Source organism: Pseudopodoces humilis, chromosome 1, assembly GCF_049639895.1.
Source record: "Pseudopodoces humilis isolate 2021_Gansu_Grassland_sample_001 chromosome 1, ASM4963989v1, whole genome shotgun sequence".
Lineage (NCBI taxonomy): Eukaryota > Metazoa > Chordata > Aves > Passeriformes > Paridae > Pseudopodoces > Pseudopodoces humilis.
This window is the reverse complement of record NC_142200.1, coordinates 32,610,252-32,627,575: the sequence shown is the minus strand read 5'-3', so window position 1 is coordinate 32,627,575 and position 17,324 is coordinate 32,610,252. Positions and strand designations below refer to the sequence as shown.

General features: G+C 39.1%; 1 protein-coding gene across 7 annotated transcripts in view; it reads right to left on the bottom strand.

Moving 5' to 3' along the window:
* Positions 1–17,324, bottom strand: part of NCOA2 (nuclear receptor coactivator 2) — a 188,642-nt gene that overhangs the window by 16,811 nt on the left and 154,507 nt on the right. For all 7 annotated transcript variants that reach the window (XM_014255672.2, XM_005517104.3, XM_088052708.1 and 4 more), the window contains 6 exons: positions 11,802–12,012; positions 8,403–8,612; positions 6,400–6,615; positions 5,657–5,786; positions 2,534–2,699; positions 614–892 (listed from right to left, as the gene is read on the bottom strand). In XM_014255672.2, coding sequence (XP_014111147.1) covers positions 614–892; positions 2,534–2,699; positions 5,657–5,786; positions 6,400–6,615; positions 8,403–8,612; positions 11,802–12,012 — 1,212 coding nt within the window. The remainder of the gene's footprint in view (positions 1–613; positions 893–2,533; positions 2,700–5,656; positions 5,787–6,399; positions 6,616–8,402; positions 8,613–11,801; positions 12,013–17,324) is intronic.

Here is a 17,324-nt window from a genome sequence, read left to right as displayed (position 1 = left end):
AAAGTGTTACATACAGAGTCATACAGATCTACTTCGCCGATCAGCTGGTCTGTAGACCTAGTTCTACATATAAATCCAAGCAGTGACTTTCTTCCTCAAATCCTACTACCATTCACAGAATGCTGTTTCTTAAAGAGATAATACAGCATAAAAATAACAACACAGGCACTACGCTGTTTATACCAAATATGCTCCCTTCATAGTTTCTTTTCTTTTTCACTTTGGGACTGGACTGTTGAGGTTTACTCCAAATTAGACCTTATCCTGATGACTGAAGGCAGAAATGATCTTTCCTCCTTAAATACAAAAAGCATTGATATCTGATAGTACTACGAACCTATGCATTTGAAAATGAAGAAACAAGAACTTAATGACTTAGTGAGAACTAGGCTTAAATACTGGTCATGTTCTTGCATCGTATTATACAAAGAATAATGTGAAGATGCCAAAAAAGAAGACTAAAAAAGAGACTCCGCAAGGCACTATCCTGTCAAAACTCACTGTGGCTCCTGTTAAATTTTAGTTTAATAGCGGAATGCTTTAAACCCGGCCTATTTGGAGCAAGCTGATGGCACTTGCCGCCGAGGGGAGCTGGGCACGGAAGGGGCTGTACCTGCTGCGCCTGGAGCCGGTGCTGCAGCTGGAGCCGCAGCTGGTTGGGCTGGTTCTGCACGATGCCGGCGGGCCGCAGGCCGGGCCGGGGCTGCATGCGCAGGGCGGTGTATCCCGGGCGCTGCCCCATGGCGTGGAAGCTGGGGTCCTGCATGGGCGCGTAGCTGCCCTGCGCCATCTGCGCCTGTGCCGCGTACTGCTGCGAGAACACCGGAGCCTTCTGCTCCATCAGCATGCTGGACTCCTGGCTCGAGAAGGTCTCGGGGTCGACAGCTTGGCTCTGCAGAAACACACCAACAATAGGAACAGTTGGAGGGACACGGCTTTCCAGAGGATTATACGGGACTAATACAGACAGCCTGTGAAAACAACCTTCTAGGATGTGAATGTTTTGAAACAGAAAATTACATTAGCTTTCTTTACCTCAATGTAAAACTTAAAAATAAGCAGAATTCTATATTTGAGTATCAAAACATATTCACGGAGACAAATTCCTCCTCTCTCTTTTCGTTTTGTTGTTTGTTTTTTTTAAAAAAAACCACAATCTTTCTTGTGTTCTTTACACAGACATTGTATTATTTTTCTAATGAATAAAAACCTGAAACGACTAACACTAGATCAAAATCTGTAAATGAAGTGACGCCAGTGTATTTTTGCCATTGAATCTGAGATAAATTCAAAGGTATTGCAAATTAATAAGTGGATTTTTATCAGTAACTTTAAACAAAATAATGACTTCAAATAAAGATGCCTGAAACTATTACAGAAACTAATGTGAACACAGTGCCTAATTCTTTCAGGGCACTTTTGCACTAACTGATTATCCATTAGCATAAATAAACTAACACAATTCTAAATTCCATTCTAGATACTCCCCTAATATTTGCTCTAGCCAGAATAATTTTATGGCTTATTCCACACTGACCTTGAAAATGAAGTTAATCTAAATTTCAGTGCCCTCATGAAAGAAAGTCTTTAAGCTGCTGTAAAATGTTCGAAGGCTATTTTAAAAAACATGTTTTAAAAGGAAGCAGCTCTCTTATCTGCAAGATCCTTTAACTGTTTCCACTGAATTACTAATTAAATAGAAACATATTTACTGCCTAGTTTGAAATAAACCATTATTTGTAATTTTTGGTGGTGGCACTCCAAATATAATATTGCATGAAAGGTTTATACCGCAAAATTGAAGTTCACCAATAAATTGTATCTCCAGCTCTACACCTCACTGACTTCTGTGTTGTACCAAATAGGCTTGGAGATAGCTTTCTCACGTTCAAAGCAGAATTTCATTGGTCCTATTTCGTATCTAAAATGCAGAGCTAGTTCAGAAGTTATGCTCAGGGTGCTGATGAGTGCTGGGAAATGAAATGGGTATTGCAGGCTCCTCTGAGAATATTAAGTCGTTATACAGACATATACTGATTTTGGAAATAAAATTCAGATGCCAGATGTGTCAGGAACTAGATTTTACTCAAAATACTTTTACCACATTTACACATCTCAGGTTTGCTAATCCAAAAGCTTGTTGCCCACATTACGCTTAACTCTTGATCCTGCTCCTCTGCTCCTAGGTCTTCATGCTCTTATTTTCCTCTTTCCTATACTCTGTTGCTGGCCATGATCTTACTTTTGTCCCCCTACAGTTGTTCCTCTGACCACCATTTTTTTGTTTTGATCGGTTTAGTTGCATAAAGCAGGTCAGAAGAAGGAGATCTAGGTAGGGGTGGCAGGAGAGAGGAAGGAAGACTAAACCAGGGGCTGAGGGAAGGTTTTCAGGTGACACTGAGCCATTAAATGGACCTCCACCATCCTAGCTTGCAAGAAGTGTTTTATAATCCCCTTTTCCAACTCCACCTTGACAACAATATAAACTTATAAAACAGTATCTAATGCATGCAAAATACTATGTCCAGTATACCTGGCTCACTAGTTCTGGTATTCCCAGAGCCCTGTCGATTTCTTCTAAACCATCAAAATTCCTTAATGCCATGTAAAGCTGATCAAGGAGAGCACCCTCATCACTTGGTGACTCTGATGAAGGATGATTACACAAGAGATCATCTGGTGAGCTGCCAAACGGTTGCCTGTGAAAACATGAACAGAGGGTTGGTAAACAGCTGCTGGAAAACATGAAATATTATCAGAGGATTAGTACTCAAACTGAACTAACAAGTGGAGACAGAAATTATTTTAATCACTGCCACTTTTGTTGAAAAAGTTATTCTGGATGGAAGTTATGCTACCCAAAGAAGTAACTATATAATGTGATTAATGCCTGCCAGTACCCTACAAGCAAGGTATATGTGACAAGCAAGAAAGCCCACCAGAGGCAGCCCAAGCGCTGGCTGCGTATTGCAGGGTCAACAGAGGAACAGAGAAGTCAGTATAGAATATAGTCACTGGAGACAGAAGATTAAATAACTGGATTTTTTAAACTAGTTGTAACTCTGAATGTCTCATGTCAGATCGAGAATTCTATCACTAGTAGTACTCATTTCCATAGACTCTACCCTTAGCTGGTTTTCTATCAGCCTAAACAAGCCAAAAAGGTCACAGATGGGTCTGTGGATTGTCTGAACTCCCACAAACTGAACATCTGGAAGAGCTGGGCAGAAGCACGGAGCAGGAAGAAAAGGACATTCCCCTATCTTATTTAAAATACTGCATCAGCTCACCCCAAATGCACACTTGGGTACCAGTTTATACACTTGGTTATGTAGCTTGGAAGGACATCAGGAAGAATTTGGATACTGTCAGGCAGCATGTGATGGCTCTATAAATCCTGCTTACCTCACCCCTGAATTTGTATGCAAAGCACACTCACAGTTACAAAGGCAGAATAAAGGTTTATTATAAAGCCAAAGGACAAAACTTCCTGAGAAACAAACTAAATCTAAAATAACACCTTATCTGCAGCCAAATTACATGTTTTTGTTCTGCAGTTCACACACCTGCCCTGCTTCATGCATGCTACCACAGAACTGCAGTAAAAAATAAAAAGAGCAGAGCAGTCTGCAGGCAAGGGCAGCTACAATATGCACATCATGGAAGAATCCCATCCCAGATAATTATTCAAAGACAACAAAAGCTGCCACCCATGGAAGGAGGAAAAGCACTATATGTGAACCCTTTTTACATGTCTGTTTAGAAAAAACAAAGAAACATGTTTGTGTATTTAATTTCCATAATGAGATATATGGTTGCCATGGAAGTCTAATCTCTATGTCAAAGCTAAGCAGGAGAGCTGCATCGTCAGGCTACACACTGAATGAACTCAAAAGATGGCAAGGAGGAAAACTAATAAAAATATATTCTTTTTAACTGGGTCCCAGACAGTTAAAAAAAAAGAAGGATATACGGCACACCTTTTAAAACATTGCAAAGTATTAATTAAACTCATATATAGAGAAATTTCTTTAACTCTCATAGATGAAATTATAAATCAGCAAAATAGAAGAGCAAAAACAAATCCTGATTCAAATTGCTTACAAACTCTAAAGATAACTGATAAGAAGGGATCTCTTATATGGAAAAACAACTGATGAGACTAACAAAAAACCCCTCACTGAATTGCAAATGAGCGTGAACACACACTATAAAAAATATTTGTCAAATTCTGTATGTTAAAAAATTACAGTTACTTACAATCTTTCCATTTCTTCTATGAAATGACAATTTTAGTTCTTAATTTAAGAATTATTTTTATTCATTTAATACACAGCAACAATCAGATTATAAAAATACCATTCTTAGGGATTAATAAAGCAAGAAATGGCAGCATCAACCAATTAATTGTCTCCAGCTGGGGAGTAAATGATCAAAATATTGTTACTTTCAGATGCAATGCAATGGGAATTTTTTCCACCATCTTCAGCTTCAGGAAATCTTCAGGAAAGCTTCAGGAAATTATGAGAAATGGAAAGATAAATAAAATTGAAGAAGTAACTGCCTGGTTGCTGACCAGACATGACCCTATATTTTCTTTTAAGGTGTAATTTTTTAGGTGAATAATTTCACTATACAAACAGTACATTTTACATATGGATATGCTTACTGAGGAAAACACCAGGAAACATCTTGAAAAGCATGGAATATAGCAAAGAAAATGCCACATATATTTATGGATAGTATTTTCAGACATCCTAAGGACAACTAAGAGAATGTAGTCAGAAGATTAACATTTTTTCCAAACATACTTTTTTTCCAAATGTATCCACTTCATTTTCTTCTCAGTGATCCCCCCATTTACTACTTACACAATTGAAAATATTTCAACATTTTGCACTTGCTTGTCCATTTTGCATTCCTTAGACATTTCATATATACACAGTCTCTCCAAAGTAAGCTGCAAACCTTTTGGAGAAGACATGGCTATTTTTTAAGAAGTGGAAGCCGCTTTCAACAGTTGTGCCATCATTTAAAAGTCTTGATGATTAATGAAATTATTAATACCTTACATATGAGTTAATGAGTTGTGACCAATCTGCAGTTCTGATTACCTGAGGAGCTAACTTCAGGGAAGAGGCAGCCTTCCTGTCACTTCATCTTTCTTTCCTCCTCTTTTACAGAATTTAGGTCAATTAAAAAAACCCAAACAAAACATAATTAACCACGCCCTACATCACTTGAAATGCTACCCCGCTGCAGGAAGGGACAGATATGACTACATAGTCATGGCTAATACTATTGACACTTTTCCACATTTAGCGTTAAGTGTAATTGTTAACAATAAGAACAGCAAAATCAGACAGAATCATGCTCACATTAATGCTCCAGAGGTGAAAAATGGTGCAACTATACCTTAAGTGCTGGCAGCATTCACTTTGATACAGAACTTTCAATTCATTCAACACAGTACACGACAAAGAGAACATTTATAAATATTGTTGGAACACACATATATTTCATGAGCACAAAATAATACAAAAATTAAACTGATCTGCATTTGTTGAATGTTTTATGTAGAACTTTGTCTCCATGAGGTGTATAAATTATAGGCCTGCAAAATCTCTCTGTGTTCTGATGTGACACCAAGACTCACCTGTTCTGATTACCAAAAGTTGCCTGTTCTATAGGCAAGATGCTGTCTGGCCATGGTGCAGTCTGATTTGGAGGTGCCTGCTGTTGGCTATACTGAGGTCCTCCTATGTTCATTTCCAATTCAGATGGTCCTAATCAAGAAAAAATATCCATATAACTTTTCTGAAGAGAAGCTACTTTCGTGTTAATTCTTTCAGTTGAGTTACTTATGTTATGGTAAAAGCAAACCACAACATTACACTTAAAAGCTTCATTATTCTTTTGTTAAAATTTGCTTTTCAATTTTGAGAAAATGTAAGTATTCTGAGAATGGTACGAAGTTATAAAATAGCAGATACAACCTTGTAGATGTAAAAATTAATAAGACAAGCATAAGAAAAAGACTGTACATAGAGTCAGTATTATAATGTGTTTGCCTTGAAAATGACCAGGAACAATTATCATTCCACATCATTTCCTCTGAAAAAACTCCACAGTCTCTAGTGAACCGAGGTAACTTCATATCCTCTTTCCTTGGCCACACAGCCATGGAGCTACAGAGTAGCAGGAACTGTCCATCTCAAAACATGTTAACATTTTAGACACCTTCTTTCAAACGTCCACAGGAAAATTTCACTGTGAAATATAGTTCTTATCAAATCTATAAATGAAGTGAGGATTTTTTATTTTCTTTTTTTTTTTCCTTCTGCTTCATCTTTAACAATCCAGCGTGTGCCAAAAGGAACAGCTCCACATGTGACTTACCCATATTCATGACCTGAGATGGAAGCATCTGCCTTGGGCCAGGCTGGCTGCTGGGTCTCAAGGGGATGCTGGCCGTGGGGTTGCGGATCATGCCGGCTTGCACCGGCCGGTTCATGGCACCAGCCGTGGGTGCGCAGGTCACCCTCACCGTGGGAGCCTGGCTGCCCCAGTCTCCAGATGCCAGGGCAGGTCGAGGGGCATTGCCACCAATCATTCCTGCACGAAAGCCAAACACACTCAGGTACCAGCACACGATCAGAACAGCCTTAACACTACTGCTGCCTGAGGAGCTGCATTTTCAGCAATACCAATGCAGTAGTTTCATCCAAAGCACACTGTACCACCACAACTGCCCATCCAGATGTGCAAAGCTGCAGAACCACGCCTTACGCTGCTTAGTCAAGGGACTGGAGATTGTGATATATCTTACAAGAGGAAGACCCTTTTATCATTTCCAAAATGCTGCTCAGAGTAAGTGTTCCCACATGTAGCCTGCAACAGGTGCTGAGGGTGTGTGGATAGCCTTAACTTCCTTCCTCAGGAAATGAATCACGTTTACTGATGTGTGTGTCAGTGCTTTACTTTCCAAGTGCTAACTGAGAATGGGGACTTGAGTAACAACATGCTAACACTAAACACACTTACAAATTAGAAGGATTGAGTATCAATTCGTGTTCTGCAAACATCTTTGGCGACTTCTTTCACTTGGAACCTAGAGCCTTCAGAGCTTCAAGGCTCACCTAGATAATCTCAGACCAATGTACAGTGCAGGGAAATTACTCACAGGAACTTTCCGATAGATGCTGAAGTTCATTACCGTTATTATAGGGGAAGTCCTCCCACATCTACTGTAAACAACTGATACATTTTATTTACACTTGGAATATATAGAATACTACATTCTGACAGCAGCCAAAAAGCCTCAAGCAAAACCCAACACAAAAACCCCCAAGACCCAAAGATAGCATTCATAGTATTTATACATTTCAATTTTATATAGTCAAGAGAGTAGATAAAACACTGATTTCAGGTTGGACTACTGGTTCAGATTGGTCTTTTCAGTTGCATTATGCAACATCCCTAAATGAATACTAAAATCCATACAAACCATTATTACTTATCAGTTCAATTATTTGGTGACATATAGCCAGAGAAAAACCTCTGAAGGGTCTTTGTTTCAGCTGCTGTACAAAACTTGTTTTAGTGTTACATCCTCATGTTCAGTCCATTTGTGTATTGTGTTTTGCATATTTTATCAGCTGAAAGATGTGCTGTGCTACAGCAAGGCAGGGACACAATAATATTCTCTAACTGGTATACGTAGGATGAATAAAATCCTCTAACATGTATACAGAACAGTAAAGTTAGAGGACGCTTGAAAGAATACAGGTTGATCTCTAAACTGTTTAAATAAAATATTTCAAGCACCTGGCTGCACGTCTCTTTTAATACTGATGCCAACTAAATATATAAATTTGACACAAAACAGCCAGCTGAGAGGATTTACAATGCCCATTTTTTTACTCAGAGCTCCTGCAGTGGTTGTCACACACTTGCACAATCTCAGACTATGCACTAGTTGAAATAAATTCACCAGTCAGACTTTTCTTGTCAAACAGGCTATATGTTTGTTCATTATTAGGTGAACATGTTGTTAATTGCAACATCTGATGGTTCCCAAAAAGGAGCTAAGGCTACTAAATAAAGAATAATAATGGGCAAAGCCAGCATCATAAGGGAAACAGTATTGCCCACGATTTCGTTTTGAAAGACCCATCTCTATAGGTAGGTAAAAAGCAGTGCATAAAAGGCAGGACTAAAAACATGCAAACACAGAAATTCAAAATAAATATGCCAATACATAACATCCTATGAAACATGATTTCTTCAAGACTTTATGGAAAGTAGTAATCTGCACTGGTATTAACCCAAATGTTAAGCTGCATGTGCCTATAGACTGTTACTCAAGTATAATTTTTTTAAAAAAAGGAAAATCATCTTACCTGTGCTACTGTTGCCTAAAGCTCCTTGACTTCCTATCATCCCTTCATTCCTGCCCATCAGTCCCGGCTGAGGTATCACTGAGTAGGGGCTACTCGTTCTTATGGGTGGGAAAGTTCCTGCACCTGTTGGGTTCTGCAGTGTTATGTCGAGTGGTAAATTCTGGTTTGGTAATAACCTGCCCAGTTGCCCTGCTCGTGGGTTATTAAAAGCTAGACAGGAGGAGCAAAGAAAAAAAGCAAAGTTACAAGAATGGAAACTTCACTACGTTAAACAAAAAAAAAAAAAAAAAAAAAAGAACCCAGACACAATTAAAGCTCTTGGGCTCAGCTATTTAATGTTGCACAGTTTACTCACTCCATATCTGTCTGAGAAACATCCCTTCTTGACATTTAAATGTAAATTTCAAAATGGAACATTCTGACACTAAACACAAACCAGATATGATGTAAATTTTAAAAAACTTTAAATGATGCAATTTAACTGACAGACGAGCCACTACAGCAAAATACACCACTATGTGATGTGCATACTACTGCCAATTAATCTTTTACCTAGAAGGACTGTAACTGCATGCAGATGTCATCTTGAGGCAGATTGTTAGGAATTATCTCAGTTTGTAAAGTTTTCTAGCATAAGCTGTGCCCACGAAGAAGCTTTCAAAATTAAGGACAGGCTGTCTCTATATAGGATCCCACAGCCCCATTTCAACATGTCCCTCTTATTTTTTTTTTTTGTTTTTGAAAATTTTTTTGTCATTTATAAAAATAAATACTTCCATGATTCAGCAACAACAAAAAAAGAGTCCAGAAAGAGAGCTGTGCCACCATAATGTCCTGGTAAAATAGAACCATCCTTGATGGTTACTGTCACCTTTATGTAACTGCTTTCTTCTGGGTTGTGCTTTTAAAATCAGCCTCTGCAAATAAAAAGGCAGAATGCCTCAGCAAAGTGAGTTTCAGACTGTGACTGGCAAGCATCTGGCTCAGCTGGTCTTTGGGCAATGTTCCAATGCATGAAGGCATCCTCTGTGTGCTCAACTAGTTTTCAAACATGAATCAAACACTGACCTTGTAGCTTTGATTCCATTTCCAATCATACCCATAAAATACATGCAAGTAAATTAAACATTTTTGTGAAAGTATTATTTGCAATAATTTCTGATAGCTTCCCCTAGGAGCGTCTCTGATAAAACAGCGTCCTTACAGCAACTTCTGCATTTTTGTGTTCATCACATTACTGAGAAGTTAAATTAATACTTTCTTATTTTAGATAGAAGTGCTACTTTTGAATCTGAAAACTTAGATGAGGTTTAGTAAGTTAGCTAAAATGCACAGAAATATCTCATAACAGAGGTCTCTGACTTTAATTTTTATTTTATAAAACCAGACTAGAGGAACTTATTGTATTTATTTTTTTAATATAAGTTCTCTGCCCGGTATATTTGCTTATATGTTCGTACAAAAAAATCTATCACATTGATACCACATTGATATTACATGAGTAAATTAGGTGTTCCTAATTCCTAACCATGAGATATAAGTTTGGCCTTGTATGCCTGTTCAACTAAGCAAACAAAACTTACTTATGAAGCAAAAATTTACCTTCTTGAGATTAGGGGCATCACAAAGTCTAAAGACTGAAGCAAAATTAAACTTCAGTAACAGTTTCAAAACAGTTTGCTCCAGAAGTTTGACACATCACATAGATAAATGAGTTACTGTGTGTGCAGCTTTGCCAGTACCCACTCATACTACAAAAAGGAATTCTGGAAATGTGGCACAAAATAACAACACAGTTGAGCTGTGATGGTGCTTAGATCACATCACCTCCTGCTTATTCTATTCTTTGTCAGAATGGGACCGAAGGAGGCTCCCTATTCCTCACATAACAGACTCTTGCAATTTGGCAGATCTAGCAGCCTTTTTGGTTTTCAACAGATATAAATATTTGTCTGTTGAAAATAAATGCAATTCATTAAAATCTGAAAAATTCAAGTTGGTTATTTCTTCAGAAAAAACAAACCAGTAAAAAACTCCAGATCACTTTTGGAATTGTATATGATTTGACATTATTTCTACATTGCTTTTCTGTGAGTATATGAGAGGCCCCTCACTATTTCTGTGGAACTGTTTTCTGTATGCTCTTCTACTGAACCCAAGGCACAAGTTCCTTAGGGGAATTAGGCACAGGCACAAGACTGAGCTGGGGGAAAATACTTTAGGGTTTTAATTTAGATGGGAAACAGGATACTGTTTTTACAGAACTTCTGATAACCACCAAGCCATTTACAGTCATACCATTACTGTACTGCCAGTAGCTTTGAAAGCAGATTTAAAGCTAGGCTACCCCTAGAAAGCCAAATGGCTGGAAGGAACAAACAGACCTTGCTTCAGGAAGAATATGCTGAAGACTTCACATGAACAAAGATTTCCTTCTGACTTTTGAGGTGCTGCTGTTAGTACCTCTATATTCACAAAAGCAAGTACCTTAAAACCAAGCATCCTTCTCTGAGCAACATGGATAACAAGTGATAATTTAAGAATCTAAAGTGGCCTTAATATGAATTTAAACACTAATATTTATTGATAGAGATATTAGAATTTATCTAAACATTTCAAAGTAATTTCAGTGAATTTGAAAGTAGCTCAGTGTTAAGTTTAATATTATCAGAATGGCTAAAAATATTATATAAACCTATGCTTTACAAGAAAAAAGCCTAGAGCACATATAAGGAAGTAAATGGCCATCCTAGCCAACAGGAGAAAAAATGAAGCAGTATTTTTTTATGCTATTTTATTCAACATTAGTACTTGACAAGATTCCTGTCTTGCTTGCTTTCTCCATTACACTATGATGGCAAACCAACATTTCAATGCTGATTTGTAAGCTGATTAATAAGGTTAAGGAAAGCTGTCAGCTGGAAGTGACTCAACTAAAAGCCACAAATTAAAGTTGTGCATTCTTAATCTTCTGTCCTTTTATTAATCTTGTGGTTTTAAAAAAAGACTCTTATTCATGCTTAGAAAAGCTTCTCTTGCACCTTTTGCTGCAAGAGCTGCCAGACAGGAACGATCTGCATCGCAGAAAAACCACACATGCTCTCCATGCCAAAACCCTGAAAACAGCAGTGTCACAAACCAGCACAGGAGGGGATGTTTGCTTTGAGGGTACCCCTGAAAAACCTCTCAGAGGACACAGACTTCCAGGGTGTGTGAGTTAGACACAACTCCTGCGTGTTTGGAACTGGGACGACCGCAGATGGCGCTCCGTCACCACGCAGCACCCGCCCCAAACCGGGATCTGCCCGGCTCCTCCCTGGCTGACCTGGGGGCAGCACCACCCCGCACTGGGGGGTTCCCGAGCTCGGTGTACGCGTGCAGAAGGCGGGGTGCACTCACTGCTCTGTGAAATCCTCATTGCTGGTTTCTGGGTGGCCACTGCCGCACCGGGGCTGCTGTCACTGGTGAGCTGCATGAGGTCATTGATGATGGCTTGCTTGTCGACCGAGCCCGCTGGCACGCCTGGGCGGCTATCTGGGAAAAGCTGTGGTAACTGGCTGTTCTGCAGGTCATCCAGAATCTCTTCCAAGTTATCCAACTCACTGCCTGGCTGCAACAAAGAACACACAAAGCCTCAGTACAGGTCGCTGCTCGCTTGCTGCTGGCGCCCTGCTTGCGCCAAGCCAGGCAGCCCCCCAATGTCACACCCGCGCCGGCCTCGGATGCGTCTGGCAACACACCTGATGTGGAGGAAGCTCACAAACCTGTTGGAAGGGGACCGTGCAGGCTTCCCAGGGCTAGTCTGCCTTGCTTTTGGGGAGCCCAGTGTGGCACTGGCACCCCTTCAAAAGCCCCGCATCGGGACGTATGGTTCCATACCCTGGGCAAGAGGGAGACTGTTCCCTGCGCACTCTGTGATCAGTGCTGACAGCAGGGATAGCAGGACATCCATGAGCGCTGAGATGGATGGGGGTTTATGTAGGTATAACCAGTATTTCTTTCAGCACAGTTGCATTTCTAGTCTCTTTATGACTTGATTAAAAGCATACAATCAGAAAGTTACTTTATGGCCGTAACAATTCCCTATATGCCTTTTTGTTGTTACATTCAAAACCTGAATGCGGAATAACTCTTACATAAGTTAACTGGCGAGATATATACATAGGAGTGGGAATTTATTTTGCTCCCAACTTCCCAAACCATTGAAAATAACTTCTCTAGAGTATGAAAAGAGAAATCTACACATGAATTTATATTTAAATTCAGCAGAAAATTATCATGAAATAAAGATGGGAGAAAAATTATGTTCACCTTACACTAACATGATTACTGACCTGCTTGTTTTTCTTAAATACATTGACTTTCACTGGTATTCTTTTTTGTCAGCTTCTCTGTCTTAAACCTCTCAAAATTAAAATAATTTTCTGAGTGAAATGTGGAAATCTTTGCAACTATATCCTCCAATCCTAAACTCTTGATTAGGGCAAAACTTGGGTAATAATTAAGAACAGGGTGTCCAGTTTCAGTTTACTACCATCTTGAACAGTAAATATATCATAACAGTATTTATAACAAACATCTACTAAAAATCAGTGTCTTCATTAGGAAATGTGCAATGACAGAGGAGAGGCAGAGTGAGCAGCCACCCGTGAAGGATGGGGAACAGAGAAATAATACCATAAACATGCAGAACTGAAATACAATTCTTCCTGAGCTATTTTTTTTTTTGTCCTTCCCCATATTATGAACTTCTTACTGAGAGCAAGCTTACACCACAGATCACAGGATACTATAGAAATACCTGAGATGGCTTTCAAATACCTGCTGAGGCTCTCACAGGCTGGCTAGGAAGCGCTGTACATTAGTCTGTACAGAACTCCTGCCACATCTAACCTGCTCCTGGGAATTCCAGCTATTTTATTCAAAGGTAGCTAAAATGCCCCAAGGTTACACTGCTACATGCTTTTTTTGGGTGACTGACTGTAAATAATCATGGTATTATTTTTTACTCCTTCTACATTATCTCCTAGTCATATAAATTGTAGTGTATGGTGCAAAAGAGGAGGGAATTCACTCCATCAAAAAGCAGCATATGGGTGATCTAGAGACTGGTGTTATTGGCAAAATGGTAGGAAATCAGAGAATCAGAGGACTGGAAGCAATTTAAAGCCTCCAGGCAATATCAGTGTATGCCATTCCCTATGGAAGTTCATACAGTTGCTTGTTAAAGACATCCAGAGACAGAAAATCCACAGCTTCCCTGGAGAATTGGTCTCAACACTCTGCCATCCTTACTACTCTTGGTTTTTTTTCTCAGTCTCAATGCAAAATCTCTCACGCTAAGATTCGGACCCTTCCTTCCAATCATATTTTGAATCTGTCAAACATACTGTGTTCTCCTTTCTTGCTCTAACTTTTTCTGTATTTGAAAACATGTGCCCTTTTGTGCTTTAAGCTGAAATGAAGAAACAATCTCAACTTGTGAATTTTCTTCAGCAAATAACTTGTTTTCTAGGCCTCTCATTACTCTTGTTGCTCCTGTGGATTGCTTTGAGTTGATCCACACCTTTGCTGAAGCCATGTCCGAGACAGGACTTAAAATGAAGCCTTATAGCTGCTGAGTAAAGCAGAAAATTTACTCTACACATAGTACATTTGATAGCATATTCCAGAAAAGCTTGTGATTCTTTTAATTACATGACATTACTGACTCTCACTCATCTTGTTGTCACTATGATCCCTAGAACAGCTCTGTAAAACTTCTATTTAGTCAGTTCTCCCCTCATTTTTTTTTAAAAAAATTGAGATGTTATTCCTGAGTAATGATAATAAATAGCAATTATTCACCCTGAATGTTCTAACATTTTGTCTCTGTATCTCTTTGTTGCAGTTGAATTTGAATTGTGTCCTCCAGTGTGTCTGCAGACATTCAAGTGCCACACTCAGCTTTACCAAGCTCTATTGTCAGGTCAGGTCATTTAGGTTAACTAAAACACTGAGCAGCTCTAGATGCGGAACAAGTCCTGCAGCATCTCCATTTTGACAGTGAATCCTTCAATAACTACTGTGTGTGGAGGGATTTCCAAACAGCTTCCTTGTCACTCACAGCAGTTTCATCCTGATCATGCACCTCTACCCTGCTGCCATAAGGGGTAAAGAGCCTTACTGAAATCTAAACACCTCAACACACTGTTTCTCTTGTGCCAACAATCCTGCTACCCTCTTGCTGAAGGAAAACAGGTTGGCTGGTCCAAGATTACCTGTTATTGACAAATCCCTCTGATGACTCACTGCTTTCCAGGCAATTACAAGCAGCTGGGTGGACCCAAGGTATCAGCAGAAAAGGCTGAGCCAGGAAGAATCAAATGTGATTATATGAAGCCTAAATCACTGCACGGACAGGTGATAAGCAGATTCAAAAAGGCGCTCCAAGAGACAGCCATGAGTGATGTTTATAGGAGCTGCAGTTTGAGCGATGGGAGATCTGGTACAAGAAGACTGCAAGAGCCAGGAGAAGAGACTGATATAGAGCATCATAAATTATAGAAGGATGATTCAGTACTCTTTGGGGGAATTAAGACATATGGCCTTCATTACATGTATCTGAGACAACAGCAAAGGGAAGTTTTATATGTTGCAGAGGGGGTTTTTTGGTTGGTTTTATGCAGGATTTTGTGTCATCTTTTCTTTAAGCATTCTGGCTACTGCAATTCTTTGTTCAAACACTAGATATATATATATATATATATATATAAAAAAATCCCACCTCAAAACCAAACCTAAAAGAACACCAGTGAAGAACATATTGATCCAAATGTGTCAGAAAACTGCACTCCCTAAGATGCTTTTAATTCCTCTCAGAAGTGGCAAACAAAGAGCACATACAACAGATGTATTACAACAACACAAATACACAACCTTCTCCCTTTTTTTGCTTAATAATCAATATTAAATATTTCATCCTTATATTTTTATAAGGGTTGTCAGCTGCTACAAAAGCTCCAAGAGATTTGGAATTAACACCAACCTATGATATTAGCCTAAGTCTTTCCAGACATACCCTCAAATGGCACCATATGTGCAGAAACTAGCATTAAAATATTTACTTGGTTAGTTTCATGGGATTTTTCTTTTATTTATATTCTATATTTATTTGTTAGTGGTCTAAATTGAATTTTATGTAAGTAGAAGGCACAGCCTAAGCTCCCTGTGAAACAATTATTTGTCAGGGATTTTAAAAAAAAAAGCATCTGATAAAGTGCTAAGCATCAGAAGAAAGTTCTTGTGAGGATATTTTCATTATGTCTGAGTAGTGCAATTATGCCAATCTCTGTAGAACTTGGACACTAGGTGCCAGAAAGTGTACGACAAATAATTCTCAGGCATATTTCTGAATTTGAGAAAGTACTTAGTTTATACTGTCATATAGAGAAATACAGACTGAAGTTAAGAGCTTACAGAATTTTTTTTCAGCTGTACTGAAAGGCAGCTGCACCTCAACATGAAGTTTGGTTTACAAAAGTAGCTGTTTCAAAATCTAGCTTCCATGGATTGTAAAAGACTGGATAAGATACTCAAGTCTCCAGAAATCTCCTTCCTTCCATGGGCAATGTCCATGGCTTGCACTGTGACCCAGTATTCTAAGGACTTACAACAGGCTGTCTTTTGATGGGGATCCAACTTGAAACTACACCTGACTTGCATAAATTTGAAGTTAGTTTATCTTCTACCTCAGAAGCATGGGCAAAGCATTTGACCATAAGAGGCAAACAAAATCAAATCCCTTCTCCAAACTGGCAATAAATTAAAGGATTATGAAAAGAAGAGGAAAGGAAATTAGAAGTGGAACCAATACAGTATTTTTCTCCCTAGTAACTGCAATAAACATAAAATTGGCTAGAAATCCTATTAAATTATCAAGCTATTCTATGACTAACATTTGAAAACAGAACTCTAATTGAAGACATTCAGAAAATGGAATCCCCATTCTAAGGCTTTGATAGAATTTCAAGAAGAAACAAATGTACCCCATGAACTTAGTGGATTCTGGACTATTAAACCAGAAATAGGTTTTTTAAAGATGAGTGGCATGTGTAGAGAAAATATGCTAGTATTGGGAAGACAGTGGTTTCCACATAAAGCATGAGCACAGCACAGTTGATAAAATATGTCAGGAACACCAGAGCAGTTTCTGAGTTTTAGGACAAAAATGTACATACTTGAGATGGTTTCTGGAACAGCATTTGTGCACACTGTTGCATTGCAAAGTCCCTGTCAAACAGGCTGTCTTTATGGTCTACTGAACAAAAAAGAGGAGAGTACACTTGCGGAGATTAGGATTTTATTCAACACTCCCCCAAGTGATTTCTCAGAGAACAAGCTACTTTAGCAATATCTAACATTGTTCATGATGTTTCTCTAACATTCCCCTGTACTTCCACTCTCCTTCCCCTCCAAGCTGTCAACCAGCCCTTCTGACCATCTCCTGATCAGGGACTGCTCCTGGCAGTGGACAGTCAGGGAGAGCAGAAGGCAGGCTTACTGCTGAGGAACGCTTTCTAACTTTCTAACCCTTTATAACACTGGTGAACCATATGAGAACTTGTGGTGCTTGACAGCAACAGCCCTACTACTGTAGGAAAACCCCACTGAGTGTCCCCAGCAGGTCTCTCTTTCATCCTCTCCCCTACAGCTGCCATAACTGGAACAGCAACCAGCCTAATAAAGCCTGATAACCATCATCCCACCAAGGAAAGGGAAAAAGGTACGGCAGCGCTGGAAATATTCTCTGCCATTTGAGAAAGGCTTCCTGTCAGTTGCTGCTCTCTGCATTAGAGTACTACCTAGAAGACTGCTATTTATAGTACAGTGGTGCACTTCAAAGCATTTCCTGCTCAGAAAGTCACACCAAAAGTAAAAGGA